Genomic DNA, 17,117 nt, shown 5'->3' on the forward strand with positions numbered 1-17,117 from the left:
CTGAGTAGACACATTCCTCTAGGCCCATCCCTCAGCTTCTTACCAGAACAGAGGTGTCGGCTTTATTGTTTCAATGAAGGATCCTAGCTTTAAATGTCAGCCGCGCTATAACTTGGTTTCTGATTGAATCCCAGCCTTAGTCTTTAACTAAGAGGATGAAGTGTTCATGTATGACCAATTCCATTCATACAAAATTGGCAAAATCACTTTTATTTAAATCCACATTGGTCACAAAAATAAAATATAAACCTTAAAAAAGTGAGGTAGCTTGTAGCTGCCACTGAACTATTTCAACCCTAATCCATCTCACGGTAGGAACCTTGTGACACGGGATGCTGCAATAGCTTCATGGTTACAAACTTGACCCACTGGTGTAGACTGTAATGCTAAAGTATTATAACTTCTGACATACTGTCACAGCTACGCATTCAAATAAAATGTAATATACCAGTTATTCTCACAGCGTGCATCCATACGTTTGCCCAGAGGGATCATGAGCAGTATCTCAGAAGTCAAAACTTGTGCAAAGAGTATATTGTAATGTACAATATGAAACATTTGTAAGAAAGAACAGGGTCGTGTTCAATTGGCACCAAACAGAAGAAAACTGATTGAAACCGGGAGGGACATCCTGGGCTTTTCCAATAAGAAATACAAAAAATGTCTTATCCGTTGCAAATACATTTAAAATGTTTTCCTAATTAAACACGACCCAGGGTTTACTCATTCAGGATGCAGACGGATGAAAAGTTTCTTGACGTGCTTTAAGGTCATCAGAACCCTTACAAACAAACTAAGAAGACCAAATCTTTCCAGAAAGTAAAACAAACAAAACAACTTCAAGTAAAATAGAAAAACCCCGTGAGGATAATTTAAAGCTAGAATCCTTCATTGAAACAATAACGTGTTTACCCTGCCTCTGTTTTGGTAAAAAGCTGAGGGATGGGCCTGAAGAAATGTATCCACTCAAATTCATAGACAGAGCTATGGATGCAAGGACTGACCATCCATGATATTAAAATTATAGTTTTAACCATGTTTTGAGTCTATACAGTGTTAGTTTAAAAACATTGGAGTAAAACAAGCTTATTTTGGGTTCTGGTGGGGTACGACAGTTTAACTAAGCTCCTGGGGCATTTATAAAGTTATATACTTTACTTTAAGAATCAATGGGTATAAATCATTAATTTATAAGTCCAAAAATGTATGTAGCAACTAAGGATTTTAGCTTTAATGAAGAAAATGTTCAGAAACATACTAAACATAACATACCTCATAAAGCAACAAGAGAACAGCACTTATCTTCAGTATTGTAAATCCACTATAAAAGGCTTGTGAAGACATTTCCAAAACATCCCTCCGTGGAATCACTTTTTGACCATGTTTAGTTTGTTCACATATCACTCAGTACCTGTTCTCCTCAAAAAAGGCACAGCATTTATCAAACTAGAATACTAGCTAATCCTAAATTTCACAATGCATGACTTCCAGTAGCATACTGTATATATGTGTTTTGCCACAGGTTAATTTGGGACTGACTGTTCAACCAGTGTGTAAAAGTCTGATTTAGGGCAATTTGTACTGTCAGAACAGTATCCTGCTTTGCATACACCTACTACACCAGCCTGTGGCCAAGTACAGTATGACAACAAAAGAACCAAAGGCATCAAGCATCATTGTCAAGTCCCTGATTTCACATATTTAAAAGACCGCCTTGAGGGCAATCACACATGGTATGACAAAACAGGATTAAAAAAAGCTAATATTCCACAAATCCTCAAAATTATCAATTTAGACAATTCCATCTATCAAGTAGTTAAACATGTATATCTCTAAATGGCTAATACAAAAAAAATGAAAAGGCTACAATTTGAGTCTTCAAACTGAGGTGCAGCCTCTTGTTGAAGGGGGGGGTTAAGGATGTGTGGGTTGAGGTCTGTGCACGTCCAGATAGGGCTCCCAACGAACCCTATCCCCTTCCTCATACATTGCCCACCCATGCCTGAGGCTCTTTAGAGCCACCAATGTCTGGAATCTGATCAGCAAAGGACTGCATCATCCACTGTCCGTCCGGGAGTTGTCCCTCTGTGGTGGTGGCGGCGGCGGCAGGAGGTTGGGAAGTGTCTGCCTTGTCGGCAGCGTCTGAAATGAAAATAAAATAAACACTGAGGTGAGGGGATTGGACCATGCTACCTTAGAGGCCATTGTTAGGAATAGGTAGGTGTTTTAGGCCATAGCTAAACCCTTCCACTACATATCATGCTTAGGGGGCAGCAGCAACCGGGCTAGGTGCTGATATGGGCAAGGCATGATAAGTTAGTGATTGTTCACAGGTGCGGGTGATTAGCAGGTGATTGCAGAGTGAGAGGTGGACTCAGGACGACTTTGTTTGAATCTTTCATTTTGGCCTTCTACTTGTTTTGTATACATCATTTGTTGTCACAATTGAGCTTCTATGACCTGCTTGGGCTGGCTGACTACGGTTCGCCCTGGACCCTGGTATTTATTGTTTATTTGTCAGGGACCATGTACAACATGTAATTGCACCAGAGTTAGCTGGATAGCTCATTTTCATCTGTAGTCTGGGTCTCCTAGGTACATTAGTCAACAGCAATCCTCATACTCTAATAGGCTTGGGCGATATACTGTATACCAGGGTATTTAGACATACTGACGGTATATTAATTACTCATTAATATAAGGTTGTGGCCCAGTTAGTTAGCTCGGAACCCTAGACATAGCGAGAGTCAAAATATTCTATACGCTAGTTGGTTTCGAAACACTATTCAGTCTCGTTTATTTTGGCCATCTGCAATGTGATCGTGTATAGTAATACTATCCCTGCATTCCACATCAACCCCTAGCCCAGGGTTCTTCAATTCCGGTCCTGGAGGGCCGAGACACCTCTGTTTTTCATCCTCTCCTTCTAATCAGGGGCTAATTCAGACCTGGGACACCAGGTGAGTGCAAATAACTACCAGGTAGAAATAAAAAACAGAAGTGTTTCGGCCCTCCAGGACCGGAATTGAAGAACCCTGCCCTAGCCACTCCTGTACATATTGGATAAGAATGCACAATATGGCACTTCGCACTTGCCTTCTGATAGGCTGTATAGAATATCAGCCATATTGCGTACACCTCTCCAACACAGATAGGTGTAAGTATCTACAACAGTGTCTAGGGAGGAGACATTCAGGGCACATACCTCATGGCATCTAGACTCATTTCAAGGTGAGGATGTTTAAATACTTTTGTAATTTGGGTTAACTACCGCTTTTAAGACTAGTGTCATGTGGCAGGGTTCTCCCCAAAGAATGGAACAGAAGCATTACTTTATACTTTCATATCAGGCCATTTGTTTTGCTGAGTTAAAAGAGGGTCAGTGCCCCCCTCTGGTCCTCGTACTCAGCATGGGTGTGTATCAAGAATGGTGACCTTGTTAAAAGATCCTGGGGAGAACTCTGCTGTGGGGAGTCCATACCGTTGAACTAGTTACTGCTTATCCTAGTTCTATGGTGCATCCAGCCATCTCTGTGCTGACCTGTGTTTTCAGCCGACGAGAAGTTACAGTGCCCGTTGCCGTTGCTCTGGCACTCCTCAGGCCCTGGCCCACCCTCGCCATACGCTCCGCCGAAGGCCGCCTCGTAGCCCGGGTCGTACGCCTCCTCTTTGATCGCCATCCTCTTGGCGTCCTCTGTAGGGTGGAGAAAACACAGAATTAAATGTATTTCTATGGAACAAACAAACTGTTACCATGTAAACTGTTACAATGTACACTGTTACCATGTAAACGGTTACCATGTATCTGGTGAACAAGACTGTTCTCATACAGCTCATTCAGATGAACAACAAGGTCATGAGACAGGGCAGAACTGTGATGGCTTTTAATTTCATTTCCAAATGTAATGTCATTGTACCGTTTCATAATAATGTACATGTTATGTTAATGATGTACTTTATGTAAATGATTTGGAATACTCGTTCTAGCACTCTGCAGCACGTTCTCTTACCTTTGGCCAGTCCCAGGTCAAAGGTATACTCTAACTCCTGAATGTCGTCCTTTCTGGCCACGCCCCTGAGCTGGTCCCTCAACTCCCTCAGCTTGATGTAGAAGTGCACTTTGTCCTGGGCACGGGGAAACTGGGCACAGCGGGCACTGGACGACGGCATCAGATACAACGCCTGTAGGGGAGAGGGCAGGGTTATACTGTGTCATTTCTAAGGAATTGTTTTTAAAATAGTCATACTATGGATCATTTAGCTATTTGATTTTGAATTTTAGGACCCCTTTAGGTAGGTATATATATAATTGTTTTTTTTTTTTGATTGAATTTGGCCTTTACTACTATAGTTTAGAGAAAGGCATTGAATAATACATTCATTAATGGTAAAAAAGACAGTCAAAAAATAAATAATAAGAAACAAGGTTTTGAAGTGTTTGTCCTATATCTATATAAGAAAGCTCAGGAAATATTTTTGTTTTTACACATATTTAACCTTTTTTGTTGGGTAGGCACAAAACTACCGGTTACCTTCAGACAAGTCCCATGACACTTGTGGGGGTCATAGAGCAAAACGGAGAACACCATCGTGTTCGTGAGAGTCTCGCCTTTAATTGATTGTAGGTCAAACCGTTCGGACGCTCATGAGAAAATTGACGTTCGTGAGAACAGATTTATGGGATGTCTCACGGTCTGACAAACACCGCTCTAGCTCTGCCACCTTTCACCGCAGATGCAGAAGTGAGACATCGGCGGATGTGGTGGATTGAGACGCATCCAAAGCAAAAAAAACAGATATCTAGTTTAAACTGACTGATTTAGATGGGGATTGTTTTATTATGTTGCTATGACGCACCTGTGCATCAATCAACTCTAAGGGGTTAATATCGCCAGGCCCACCCAATCAGATTGAGCAAAAAAATATAACGATATTATGCTCTACGTGTCAGTGTCTTTTTACCTAAACATGCACCATCAGATAGAATTCATAGCAAGCAGTGCACTGGAATGACATTCATTCACTTTCATGGGATGGGTGGCCAAAAATAACTAACTGAAAGCCACACCCCCAATAAGCCACGAACATGACATCATTGAGGCATACTGTATGTCACTGTGCTTCTATGGCTATATGCACCTTGCCAAAGCCTATTTCATTTGTTCATTTAGCAAACAAGACAGCTTATAATCCAGTGCCTTTATCACAGTCAACACACCTTTATTTTAGCTTTAAAAATGCTAAATTGTCTCTCAGCATCATGGCAAGATGTGTAGAATAGCATGATGAGCTATAAAACTGCACATGTTCCTCTCTGACCCATGGAAAAATTTGTAGAATTGCAAGAAGTTAGCGCCACTCCCCCAATGAGTTTCTGGCTACGCTACTGGTTAATATTGACTATATTTAGGAGATTTTTGTTAGATTTGAATGTTTAGTCACAGGGTGACTTTTTGACCAGTTATTGTGGAAAATATTTATCCAGGAAGTACATTCTCTTTCAACACTTCATTTCTTTATCATCCATTCATCCTACAATACAGTATCTGGAGCACCGCATCAGACTACCAGGTAACAGAGCACTGCATCAGACTACCAGGTAACAGAGCACTGCATCAGACTACCAGGTAACAGAGCACCACATAAATCTACCAGGTAACAGAGCACCGCATCAATCTACCAGGTAACAGAGCACCGCATCAGACTACCAGGTAACAGAGCATCGCATCAGACTACCAGGTAACAGAGCACTGCATCAGACTACCAGGTAACAGAGCACCGCATCAATCTACCAGGTAACAGAGCATCGCATCAGACTACCAGGTAACAGAGCACTGCATCAGACTACCAGGTAACAGAGCACCACATAAATCTACCAGGTAACAGAGCACCGCATCAATCTACCAGGTAACAGAGCACCGCATCAGACTACCAGGTAACAGAGCATCGCATCAGACTACCAGGTAACAGAGCACTGCATCAGACTACCAGGTAACAGAGCACCGCATCAATCTACCAGGTAACAGAGCATCGCATCAGACTACCAGGTAACAGAGCACCACATCAATCTACCAGGTAACAGAGCACCACATCAATCTACCAGGTAACAGAGCACCACATCAATCTACCAGGTAACAGAGCACCGCATCAGACTACCAGGTAACAGAGCACTGCATCAGACTAACAGGAAGCAGAGCACCACATCAATCTACCAGGTAACAGAGCACCACATCAATCTACCAGGTAACAGAGCACCGCATCAATCTACCAGGTAACAGAGCACCACATCAATCTACCAGGTAACAGAGCACCGCATCAGACTACCAGGTAACAGAGCACTGCATCAGACTAACAGGAAGCAGAGCCCTTACCACTTCACAGTCCGGTATCTTGTGTGGCTGCAGACCAAAGTCAAGTTTCTTGGGCTTTTTTCCAAACATCTCTCTGCAGAACATTTCATAGATACCTGAAAATAAACATCATTTCAATGGTTAATATGGAATTCCAATGGAAAGTTCTTGTAACTGGCATTGTCTCCTCTCTAACAGGGTTCTGTGGCTACTTACATTTTCCATTGAAAACAGCTATGAGAGGCTTGTAGGTCTTCAGCTTTTCGACAAGAATTAAGGCGCCCTCACGTAGCTCTTTGCTGTGAAGAAACACAAGATGCGAGTCAAACATTGTATTCCAGCGATATGTGAATCCAGCTTGCTGTGTGGCCACTGTTTGAGATTTACTTTGCATTATTTTCTTTCTTCCTAAGCTTACGTTGAGAGGTCTTTGCTTCCAGGCGTTGTCCTTGCCACCATGTTGGTGAAACCGATCTTATATTTTGCAGGCAGACTGGTGTCGCTCATGTGGTTGAGTTGCTCATCAGTGAATCCAGACAAGAATAGGCACTTCCCTGAAGAGGTTAAGTATTAATTCATTCGTCGTACCATTATTATTCTGAAATGTAGGTGAAAATTGTAATGCTCTGCAGTTAAGATGCCTTGAATTTAAAGTTTTGCCATTTCGGTTGATTCATAAACGGTGTCGAGGTAATGAAAGCGCTGACAAAAAAAATAGGAAGATGTTTTCAAAGTAAGAGTTCCTGACGGCTGTTCACATACGAACGCAAGACTAAATATCTACTAAAGCAACTTACAGAAATGGTTTCCAGGGCCAGGGAACCATCGTCCAACATAGGCTGCTACAAGACCTGGGTTGATTCCAATCTAGAACAGAGAGATTCACATCATAATACTGTGTTGTGTTCATTAGGGCAGTGTTTCCCAACCCTGCTCCTCCAGTACCCCCAACAGTACACAGTTTCATTGTAGCCCTTGAAAAACACACCTCACTGATGATTAGTTGAATCAGGTGTGCTTGTCCAGGGTAACAATAAAAATGTGTACTGTTGGGGGTACTCGAGGACCAGGGTTGGGAAACACTGCGTTAGGCCACGCAAACAGAAAATCGTTTTCCAGCTCCAAACAAATGAGCATTTCTTATTGGACAAATCGAGGTAGCTCTATTGTCTGTCTTACATCATTAATAATAACGTCTGGCATACAGTGGGAAAAAAAAGTATTTAGTCAGCCACCAATTGTGCAAGTTCTCCCACTTAAAAAGATGAGAGAAGCCTGTAATTTTCATCATAGGTACACGTCAACTATGACAGACACAATGAGAGAAAAAAAATCCAGAAAATCACATTGTAGGATTTTTAATGAATTTATTTCCAAATTATGGTGGAAAATAAGTATTTGGTCAATAACAAAAGTTTCTCAATACTTTGTTATATACCCTTTGTTGGCAATGACACAGGTCAAACGTTTTCTGTAAGTCTTCACAAGGTTTTCACACACTGTTGCTGGTATTTTGGCCCATTCCTCCATGCAGATCTCCTCTAGAGCAGTGATGTTTTGGGGCTGTCGCTGGGCAACACGGACTTTCAACTCCCTCCAAAGATTTTCTATGGGGTTGAGATCTGGAGACTGGCTAGGCCACTCCAGGACCTTGAAAAGCTTCTTACGAAGCCACTCCTTCGTTGCCCAGGCGGTGTGTTTGGGATTATTGTCATGCTGAAAGACCCAGCCATGTTTCATCTTCAATGCCCTTGCTGATGGAAGGAGGTTTTCACTCAAAATCTCACGATACATGGCCCCATTCATTCTTTCCTTTACACGGATCAGTCGTCCTGGTCCCTTTGCAGAAAAACAGCCCCAAAGCATGATGTTTCCACCCCCCATGCTTCACAGTAGGTATGGTGTTCTTTGGATGCAACTCAGCATTCTTTGTCCTCCAAACACGACGAGTTGAGTTTTTACCAAAAATTTCTATTTTGGTTTCATTTGACCATATGACATTCTCCCAATCCTCTTCTGGATCATCCAAATGCACTCTAGCAAACTTCAGACGGGCCTGGACATGTACTGGCTTAAGCAGGGGGACACGTCTGGCACTGCAGGATTTGAGTCCCTGGTGGCGTAGTGTGTTACTGATGGTAGGCTTTGTTACTTTGGTCCCAGCTCTCTGCAGGTCATTCACTAGGTCCCCCCGTGTGGTTCTGGGATTTTTGCTCACCGTTCTTGTGATCATTTTGACCCCACGGGGTGAGATCTTGCGTGGAGCCCCAGATCGAGGGAGATTATCAGTGGTCTTGTATGTCTTCCATTTCCTAATAATTGCTCCCACAGTTGATTTCTTCAAACCAAGCTGCTTACCTATTGCAGATGCAGTCTTCCCAGCCTGGTGCAGGTCTACAATTTTGTTTCTGGTGTCCTTTGACAGCTCTTTGGTCTTGGCCATAGTGGAGTTTGGAGTGTGACTGTTTGAGGTTGTGGACAGGTGTCTTTTATACTGATAACAAGTTCAAACAGGTGCCATTAATACAGGTAACGAGTGGAGGACAGAGGAGCCTCTTAAAGAAGAAGTTACAGGTCTGTGAGAGCCAGAAATCTTGCTTGTTTGTAGGTGACCCAATACTTATTTTCCATCATAATTTGCAAATAAATGCATTAAAAATCCTACAATGTGATTTTCTGGATTTTTTTCTCTCAATTTGTCTGTCATAGTTGACGTGTACCTATGATGAAAATTACAGGCCTCCCTCATCTTTTTAAGTGGGAGAACTTGCACAATTGGTGGCTGACTAAATACTTTTTTTCCCCACTGTAAAAGCGACAAACAGGTAGAACTCACAATAACATAGTCCAGCTTGTAGTCAAGGATGTCAGTCAGAGTTCTGCTCATGACCTCATCCTCCGTCATGCCCTTGAAGCGGTCCCGTTTCTTCCTGACCTTCTGGACGGTCTCGTCCATCTTCTCCTGCGTGCCGTCTGCCTCTTGACCCACCTTGCCTTTCTTGGGCTTGGGGCCCGGTTTGGCCTTGGGTTCTTTGGGTGCCTTGGGTTCCTTCGGTTGTGCCGTTCTCCCTCGCTTTTTCGCTGGAGCTGAAAGAGGGAGAGAGATCTTCCAATCACCTTGCTGTTAACCTTCACACCAATGTTAATCCATTGGGAAATGCATCAAGAACACTTCTCCCACAAATGAATCAACTTTAAATCCATCGGGCCAGCAATACATTGAGGATCCTGTCCTTATTGTTATTGAATACAGCTCTCTGTGGGAATGAAGAAGCAGGGTACCTTTCGCTAAGTTGGCAGGTTCTTGCTGAGCCGTGAGCTCATGATTGACAGCCATATGTGCCATGACCCTCTCCTCTCTTGGTCCCTCTGTGTAGTGAGGGTGATGATTGACAGCCATATGTGCCATGACCCTCTCATCTCTTGGTTCCTCTGTGTAGTGAGGGTGATGATTGACAGCCATATGTGCCATGACCCTCTCCTCTCTTGGTTCCTCTGTGTGGTGATGGTTGATGCCCGGATACTGCCCCTGCAGAGCCTGAAGCTGTTGAGCAGACTGAATCCTGTAAAAGGAAGACACAAGAAAAGGACCCCCAGTGTTAATTCTATAGCCAAAATATATTGTAGTGAGACCCCAGTGTTAATTATATAGCCATAATATATTGTAGTGAGACCCCAGTGTTTATTCTATAGCCAAAATATATTGTAGTGAGACCCCAGTGTTAATTATATAGCCAATATATATATTGTAGTGAGACCCCAGTGTTAACTCTATAGCCAAAATATATTGTAGTGAGACCCCAGTGTTAATTATATAGCCATAATATATTGTAGTGAGACCCCAGTGTTTATTCTATAGCCAATATATATATTGTAGTGAGACCCCAGTGTTAATTCTATAGCCAAAATATATTGTATTGAGACCAATGTATTCATTCTATAGCCAGAATATATTGTAGTGAGACCCCAGCGTTTATTCTATAGCCAATATATATTGTAGTGAGACCCCAGTGTTAATTCTATAGCCAAAATATATTGCAGTGAGACCCCAGCGTTTATTCTATAGCCAATATATATTGTAGTGAGACCCCAGTGTTCATTCTATAGCCAGAATATATTGTAGTGAGACCCCAGTGTTAATTCTATAGCCAATATATATATTGTAGTGAGACCCCAGTGTTCATTCTATAGCCAGAATATATTGTAGTGAGACCCCAGTGTTAATTCTATAGCCAATATATATATTGTAGTGAGACCCCAGTGTTAATTCTATAGCCAAAATATATTGTATTGAGACCAATGTATTCATTCTATAGCCAGAATATATTGTAGTGAGACCCCAGCGTTTATTCTATAGCCAATATATATTGTAGTGAGACCCCAGTGTTCATTCTATAGCCAGAATATATTGTAGTGAGACCCCAGTGTTAATTCTATAGCCAAAATATATTGTATTGAGACCAATGTATTCATTCTATAGCCAGAATATATTGTAGTGAGACCCCAGCGTTTATTCTATAGCCAATATATATTGTAGTGAGACCCCAGTGTTCATTCTATAGCCAGAATATATTGTAGTGAGACCCCAGTGTTAATTCTATAGCCAAAATATATTGTATTGAGACCAATGTATTCATTCTATAGCCAGAATATATTGTAGTGAGACCCCAGCGTTTATTCTATAGCCAATATATATTGTAGTGAGACCCCAGTGTTCATTCTATAGCCAGAATATATTGTAGTGAGACCCCAGTGTTAATTCTATAGCCAATATATATATTGTAGTGAGACCCCAGTGTTCATTCTATAGCCAGAATATATTGTAGTGAGACCCCAGTGTTAATTCTATAGCCAAAATATATTGTAGTGAGACCCCAGCGTTTATTCTATAGCCAATATATATTGTAGTGAGACCCCAGTGTTTATTCTATAGCCAATATATATTGTAGTGAGACCCCAGTGTTAACTCTATAGCCAAAATATATTGTAGTGAGACCCCAGTGTTAATTATATAGCCATAATATATTGTAGTGAGACCCCAGTGTTTATTCTATAGCCAATATATATATTGTAGTGAGACCCCAGTGTTAATTCTATAGCCAAAATATATTGTATTGAGACCAATGTATTCATTCTATAGCCAGAATATATTGTAGTGAGACCCCAGTGTTTATTCTATAGCCATAATATATTGTAGTGAGACCCCAGTGTTAATTCTATAGCCAAGATATATTGTAGTGAGACCCCAGTGTTAATTCTATAGCCAAAATAAATTGTAATGAGACACCAGCATTTATTCTATAGCCAATATATATATTGTAGTGGGACCCCAGTGTTAATTCGATAGCCAAAATATATTGTAGTGAGACCCCAGCGTTTATTCTATAGCCAATATATATTGTAGTGAGACCCCAGTGTTAACTCTATAGCCAAATTATATTGTAGTGAGACCCCAGTGGTAATTATATAGCCATAATATATTGTAGTGAGACCCCAGTGTTTATTCTATAGCCTATATATATATATATATATATATATATATTGTAGTGAGACCCCAGTGTTAATTATATAGCCAAAATATATTGTATTGAGACCCCAGTATTCATTCTATAGCCAGAATATATTTTAGTGAGACCCCAGTGTTCATTCTATAGCCATAATATATTGTAGTGAGACCCCAGTGTTAACTCTATAGCCAAAATATATTGTAGTGAGACCCCAGTGTTAATTATATAGCCATAATATATTGTAGTGAGACCCCAGTGTTTATTCTATAGCCAATATATATATTGTAGTGAGACCCCAGTGTTAATTCTATAGCCAAAATATATTGTATTAAGACCCCAGTATTCATTCTATAGCCAGAATATATTGTAGTGAGACCCCAGTGTTCATTCTATAGCCATAATATATTGTAGTGAGACCCCAGTGTTCATTCTATAGCCAAAATATATTGTAGTGAGACCCCAGTGTTAATTATATAGCCAAGATATTGTATTGAGACCCCAGTATTCATTCTATAGCCAGAATATATTGTAGTGAGACCCCAGTGTTCATTCTATAGCCATAATATATTGTAGTGAGACCCCAGTGTTCATTCTATAGCCAAAATATATTGTAGTGAGACCCCAGTGTTAATTCTATAGCCAAGATATATTGTAGTGAGACCCCAGTGTTAATTCTATAGCCAAAATATATTGTAATGAGACCCCAGCATTTATTCTATAGCCAATATATATATTGTAGTGAGACCCCAGTGTTAATTCTATAGCCAAAATATATTGTAGTGAGACCCCAGCGTTTATTCTATAGCCAATATATATTGTAGTGAGACCCCAGTGTTCATTCTATAGCCAGAATATATTGTAGTGAGACCCCAGTGTTAATTCTATAGCCAAAATATATTGTAGTGAGACCCCAGTGTTAACTCTGTAGCCAAAATATATTGTAGTGAGACCCTAGTGTTAATTATATAGCCATAATATATTGTAGTGAGACCCCAGCGTTTATTCTATAGCTAATATATATATATTGTAGTGAGACCCCAGTGTTAATTCTATAGCCAAAATATATTGTATTGAGACCCCAGTGTTAATTATATAGCCATAATATATTGTAGTGAGACCCCAGTGTTTATTCTATAGCCAATATATATATTGTAGTGAGACCCCAGTGTTAATTCTATAGCCAAAATATATTGTATTGAGACCAATGTATTCATTCTATAGCCAGAATATATTGTAGTGAGACCCCAGTGTTTATTCTATAGCCATAATATATTGTAGTGAGACCCCAGTGTTAATTCTATAGCCAAGATATATTGTAGTGAGACCCCAGTGTTAATTCTATAGCCAAAATATATTGTAATGAGACCCCAGCATTTATTCTATAGCCAATATATATATTGTAGTGGGACCCCAGTGTTAATTCTATAGCCAAAATATATTGTAGTGAGACCCCAGCGTTTATTCTATAGCCAATATATATTGTAGTGAGACCCCAGTGTTAACTCTATAGCCAAAATATATTGTAGTGAGACCCCAGTGTTAATTATATAGCCATAATATATTGTAGTGAGACCCCAGTGTTTATTCTATAGCCAATATATATTGTAGTGAGACCCCAGTGTTAATTCTATAGCCAAAATATATTGTATTGAGACCCCAGTATTCATTCTATAGCCAGAATATATTGTAGTGAGACCCCAGTGTTCATTCTATAGCCATAATATATTGTAGTGAGACCCCAGTGTTAACTCTATAGCCAAAATATATTGTAGTGAGACCCCAGTGTTAATTATATAGCCATAATATATTGTAGTGAGACCCCAGTGTTTATTCTATAGCCAATATATATATTGTAGTGAGACCCCAGTGTTTATTCTATAGCCAAAATATATTGTATTGAGACCCCAGTATTCATTCTATAGCCAGAATATATTGTAGTGAGACCCCAGTGTTCATTCTATAGCCATAATATATTGTAGTGAGACCCCAGTGTTCATTCTATAGCCAAGTTATATTGTAGTGAGACCCCAGTGTTAATTCTATAGCCAATATATATTGTAGTGAGACCCCAGTCTTAATTCTATAGCCAAAATATATTGTAGTGAGACCCCAGTGTTAATTCTATAGCCAATATATTTTGTAGTGAGACCCCAGTGTTAATTCTATAGCCAAAATATATTGTAGTGAGACCCCAGTGTTAATTCTATAGCCAATATATATTGTAGTGAGACCCCAGTGTTAATTCTATAGCCAAAATATATTGTAGTGAGACCCCAGCGTTTATTCTATAGCCTATATATATTGTAGTGAGACCCCAGTGTTCATTCTATATCCAGAATATATTGTAGTGAGACCCCAGTGTTCATTCTATAGCCAAAATATATTGTAGTGAGATCCCAGTGTTAATTCTATAGCCAAAATATATTGTAGTGAGACCCCAGTGTTAATTCTATAGCCAAAATATATTGTAGTGAGACCCCAGTGTTAATTCTATAGCCATAATATATTGTAGTGAGACCCCAGTGTTAATTCTATTGCCAAAATATATTGTAGTGAGACCCCAGTGTTAATTCTATAGCCATAATATATTGTAGTGAGACCCCAGTGTTCATTATATAGCCAAAATATATTGTAGTGAGACCCCAGTGTTAATTCTATAGCCAAAATATATTGTAGTGAGACCCCAGTGTTAATTCTATAGCCTAGATATATTGTAGTGAGACCCCAGTGTTCATTATATAGCCAAAATATATTGTAGTGAGACCCCAGTCTTAATTCTATAGCCAAATATTGTAGTGAGACCCCAGTGTTAATTCTATAGCCAATATATTTTGTAGTGAGACCCCAGTGTTAATAAATATTGTAGTGAGTCCTGTAAAACAAATACACCATGCCCTCAAGGACATTCAGAATCCCAGACTCCTCAAAGGTACCAGAAGGTCCAGAAAGGGCAGGCCTACCTCCACCATATTCATGAGGTAGTTTACAGTAGACACAGCTTCTACAGCATAGAAACAACCTCTGATATTCTCTATACCACCTGCATGTTGAAAGTCTCCTAGATTAGGCAGAACTGGAAAGGAAAGCCATTCTATATGTGACGTGTGTGTAAATATATATATACACACACATACATCTTTGATCATAACTGTCTGATAGTATCAATTGCACAATCAATTCTCACACAATCAGCTAGGCTTGCAAGTCAAAGACAGGTCGTTCTGTGGTCAACTCAATTCAAAGCATTTAGGTGATGCAGGTAGCAAAATCCATCAGATGCAATCAAAACAAAACATGCTGTTATTTCAGATTCATAACATTTTGCCATTTGCCAGGGGGAGGTCGTTCAAAATGTCCTGGGCTTCTTTTTGACGGGGTAAGAACTCACCACTGTTGAAGATATTCCGAGGGGACAGGCACTGATCCATACAGCTTTTCTTCCATCTTGGATTTACTTTGTTAGATAGATCAATATTCATGTTGATGAGACATTATTATTCTGATTTGGATATAGCACATCATTCTTGTAAATTGCCTGGCTTTGTAGAATTAGCAACAGAGTATCGGGGAGAAAACTCAAAAAGGATATTTGTCCTAGACTAGTAGAGGCACTTTGGTAGCTAACGTTAGCGGACAACCAGCGATGCTTTGTCAACAAAGTAAACAGCCAACACACAATCTACCTCCGACTTCGTCTATAGTATACTTTAAATCAACATCAATGTTAGCTAACCCACTGGATTTAGCGTATGAAAAGTAATTGTGGATAGTCAAGATAGCATAGCTATTCGCTGGCTAACGTTAGCTAGCTGTGTTAGCAAGCAAGCTAGCTATTCCGCTAATTAGCATGGATGAATGACTTGCTATCTTTGCTAGCTAGCAATGAGCTGGTTCGTTGTCCAATGAATACGAATCATATGTAATTAATAAAATGCATACATACCTCTTACAGATATGGTTGAATTAGTTTTTTCTTTCTTAGAAACGATTGTACTCAATCACTTTCGCGCTGGACTTGCTAGCATTGAAGCAACAAAGACATGACAGCAATGCAGTCAACTTTGACATGGGGAGATACCAACATGATAATGGGGGGAAAATAAAGTAAAACGTTCTTATCCTGCAATCCATAGTAAAGGTTTAGTGTATATATACCAAACGTTGTATTTAGATCAGAGATTTATGCAGATTACACATAAACTGCTATTTTTTTTGTTGCATAATTTACATATTTTCAAATCCAGCCCAAGCCTTTCACCCCCATTTTAACATTGGTTTGCTCTCCGGACATTTAAACTCGCGAGGTTGTTTTCCATTGGCTACAAGCTTCTGTGGCAAGTGTCAGTGCTATCCGGAATCCTTGGGACGTCCCTACCACAGACAGAAGGGGCTATAAATATCTAAAACCCCCTACCTTAACCATAACCATTTTAATGTAATCTTCAATGCGGGGTAGGGACGTCCCAAGGATCCCGCATAGCTAGGACCCTGTGGCAACTAGACAGGGGCAGAGATCTCAAAGATTATTTGTAACTGTGGAGATACAGTACTTTTGAGGAGATGGGAATAATATGGTCTGGCACAGTGGACGTGTCATAATACCCATAAAATCTAGCGGTAAAACCCGGTAATGGTTTCAATGTTTTTTTTCCCCCATTCATTTTTGCTTCTGGGATTGTTAAGGTCTGGGTTTCGTGTAGGCTTACCATGGCGTGACGTTTTGATAGCCATGCAATTCTCTCTCGGACAAGGTGAGTTCTCAATATATTCGCCTCAATTTACTCTCAAAAATTTAAAATGCTAATTAGCAACAGAGAAGAGACCTCAGCAGGACTACAAATTCCCCCAGGAAGCTCCTGCATATAATCTCTAGCCGACACTGTCAGCTACTGTTCACCAGCGCGCTATCAGAGACCTTTGTGCCTATGATGTACAATACAGGTATCTGTAGTTGAACATGAGTGACGTGTATTCAGACTGTTCTTCAGTAAACTGGAGAGACAGATCTCCGTTGTCCGGCTCATTAATATTGTAACAACATAACATGGTGTCAGAATAAACCGCGAAAAATAGAAGATGTCAGAACTCAAAGAGGTTAAACAAGAACAGAGCAAAGGCAGCTCGAGATGAACAAAAAAAAAGTAATATAAATTGCACAGAAAATGCCCAGCCTATGGTCAAGTGTGTAAATCCTGCCAAAAGAAGAATCACTTTGCCAAGATGTGCAAATCACAGAGCCAGCAGAGGAAAATGCATGTAG

The 17,117-nt window shown here is 40.1% G+C and overlaps 1 protein-coding gene across 3 annotated transcripts; it reads right to left on the reverse strand.

The window, feature by feature from the left end:
• Positions 1 to 1,015: 1,015 nt before the first annotated feature.
• LOC121540820 (G/T mismatch-specific thymine DNA glycosylase) lies at positions 1,016 to 15,909 on the reverse strand. Of its 3 annotated transcripts, XM_041849936.2 has the most exons (12): positions 15,801 to 15,909; positions 15,246 to 15,311; positions 9,781 to 9,913; positions 9,633 to 9,717; positions 9,187 to 9,437; positions 7,148 to 7,217; positions 6,769 to 6,904; positions 6,567 to 6,649; positions 6,372 to 6,466; positions 4,011 to 4,182; positions 3,542 to 3,694; positions 1,016 to 2,142 (listed from the first exon to the last, which is right to left on the reverse strand). In XM_041849936.2, the coding sequence occupies exons 2-12, from the start codon at positions 15,299 to 15,301 to the stop codon at positions 1,982 to 1,984; spliced, it is 1,395 nt and encodes a 464-aa protein (XP_041705870.1). In that variant the 5' UTR covers positions 15,302 to 15,311; positions 15,801 to 15,909; the 3' UTR covers positions 1,016 to 1,981. The 3 variants fall into 3 exon arrangements, with proteins under 3 accessions (XP_041705870.1, XP_041705869.1, XP_041705871.1); XM_041849935.2 differs by having other exon boundaries at positions 9,633 to 9,913; XM_041849937.2 differs by lacking the exon at positions 15,246 to 15,311 and having other exon boundaries at positions 9,633 to 9,913.
• Between the last annotated feature and the right edge of the window lie 1,208 nt (positions 15,910 to 17,117).

The sequence above is a fragment of the Coregonus clupeaformis genome, chromosome 26, assembly GCF_020615455.1.
Source record: "Coregonus clupeaformis isolate EN_2021a chromosome 26, ASM2061545v1, whole genome shotgun sequence".
Classification (NCBI taxonomy): domain Eukaryota; kingdom Metazoa; phylum Chordata; class Actinopteri; order Salmoniformes; family Salmonidae; genus Coregonus; species Coregonus clupeaformis.

Bases quoted from the DNA above. Each gene is read 5' to 3' on its own strand.
- LOC121540820 (XM_041849935.2), bottom strand. From the start codon at position 15,301: ATGGAAGAAAAGCTGTATGGATCAGTGCCTGTCCCCTCGGAATATCTT. The intron at 9,914-15,245 runs GTGAGTTCTTAC...TTCCTTTTACAG, and splicing joins TCGGAATATCTTCAACAGTG to GATTCAGTCTGCTCAACAGC. The intron at 6,467-6,566 runs GTAAGTAGCCAC...GTTTATTTTCAG, and splicing joins AGCTGTTTTCAATGGAAAAT to GTATCTATGAAATGTTCTGC.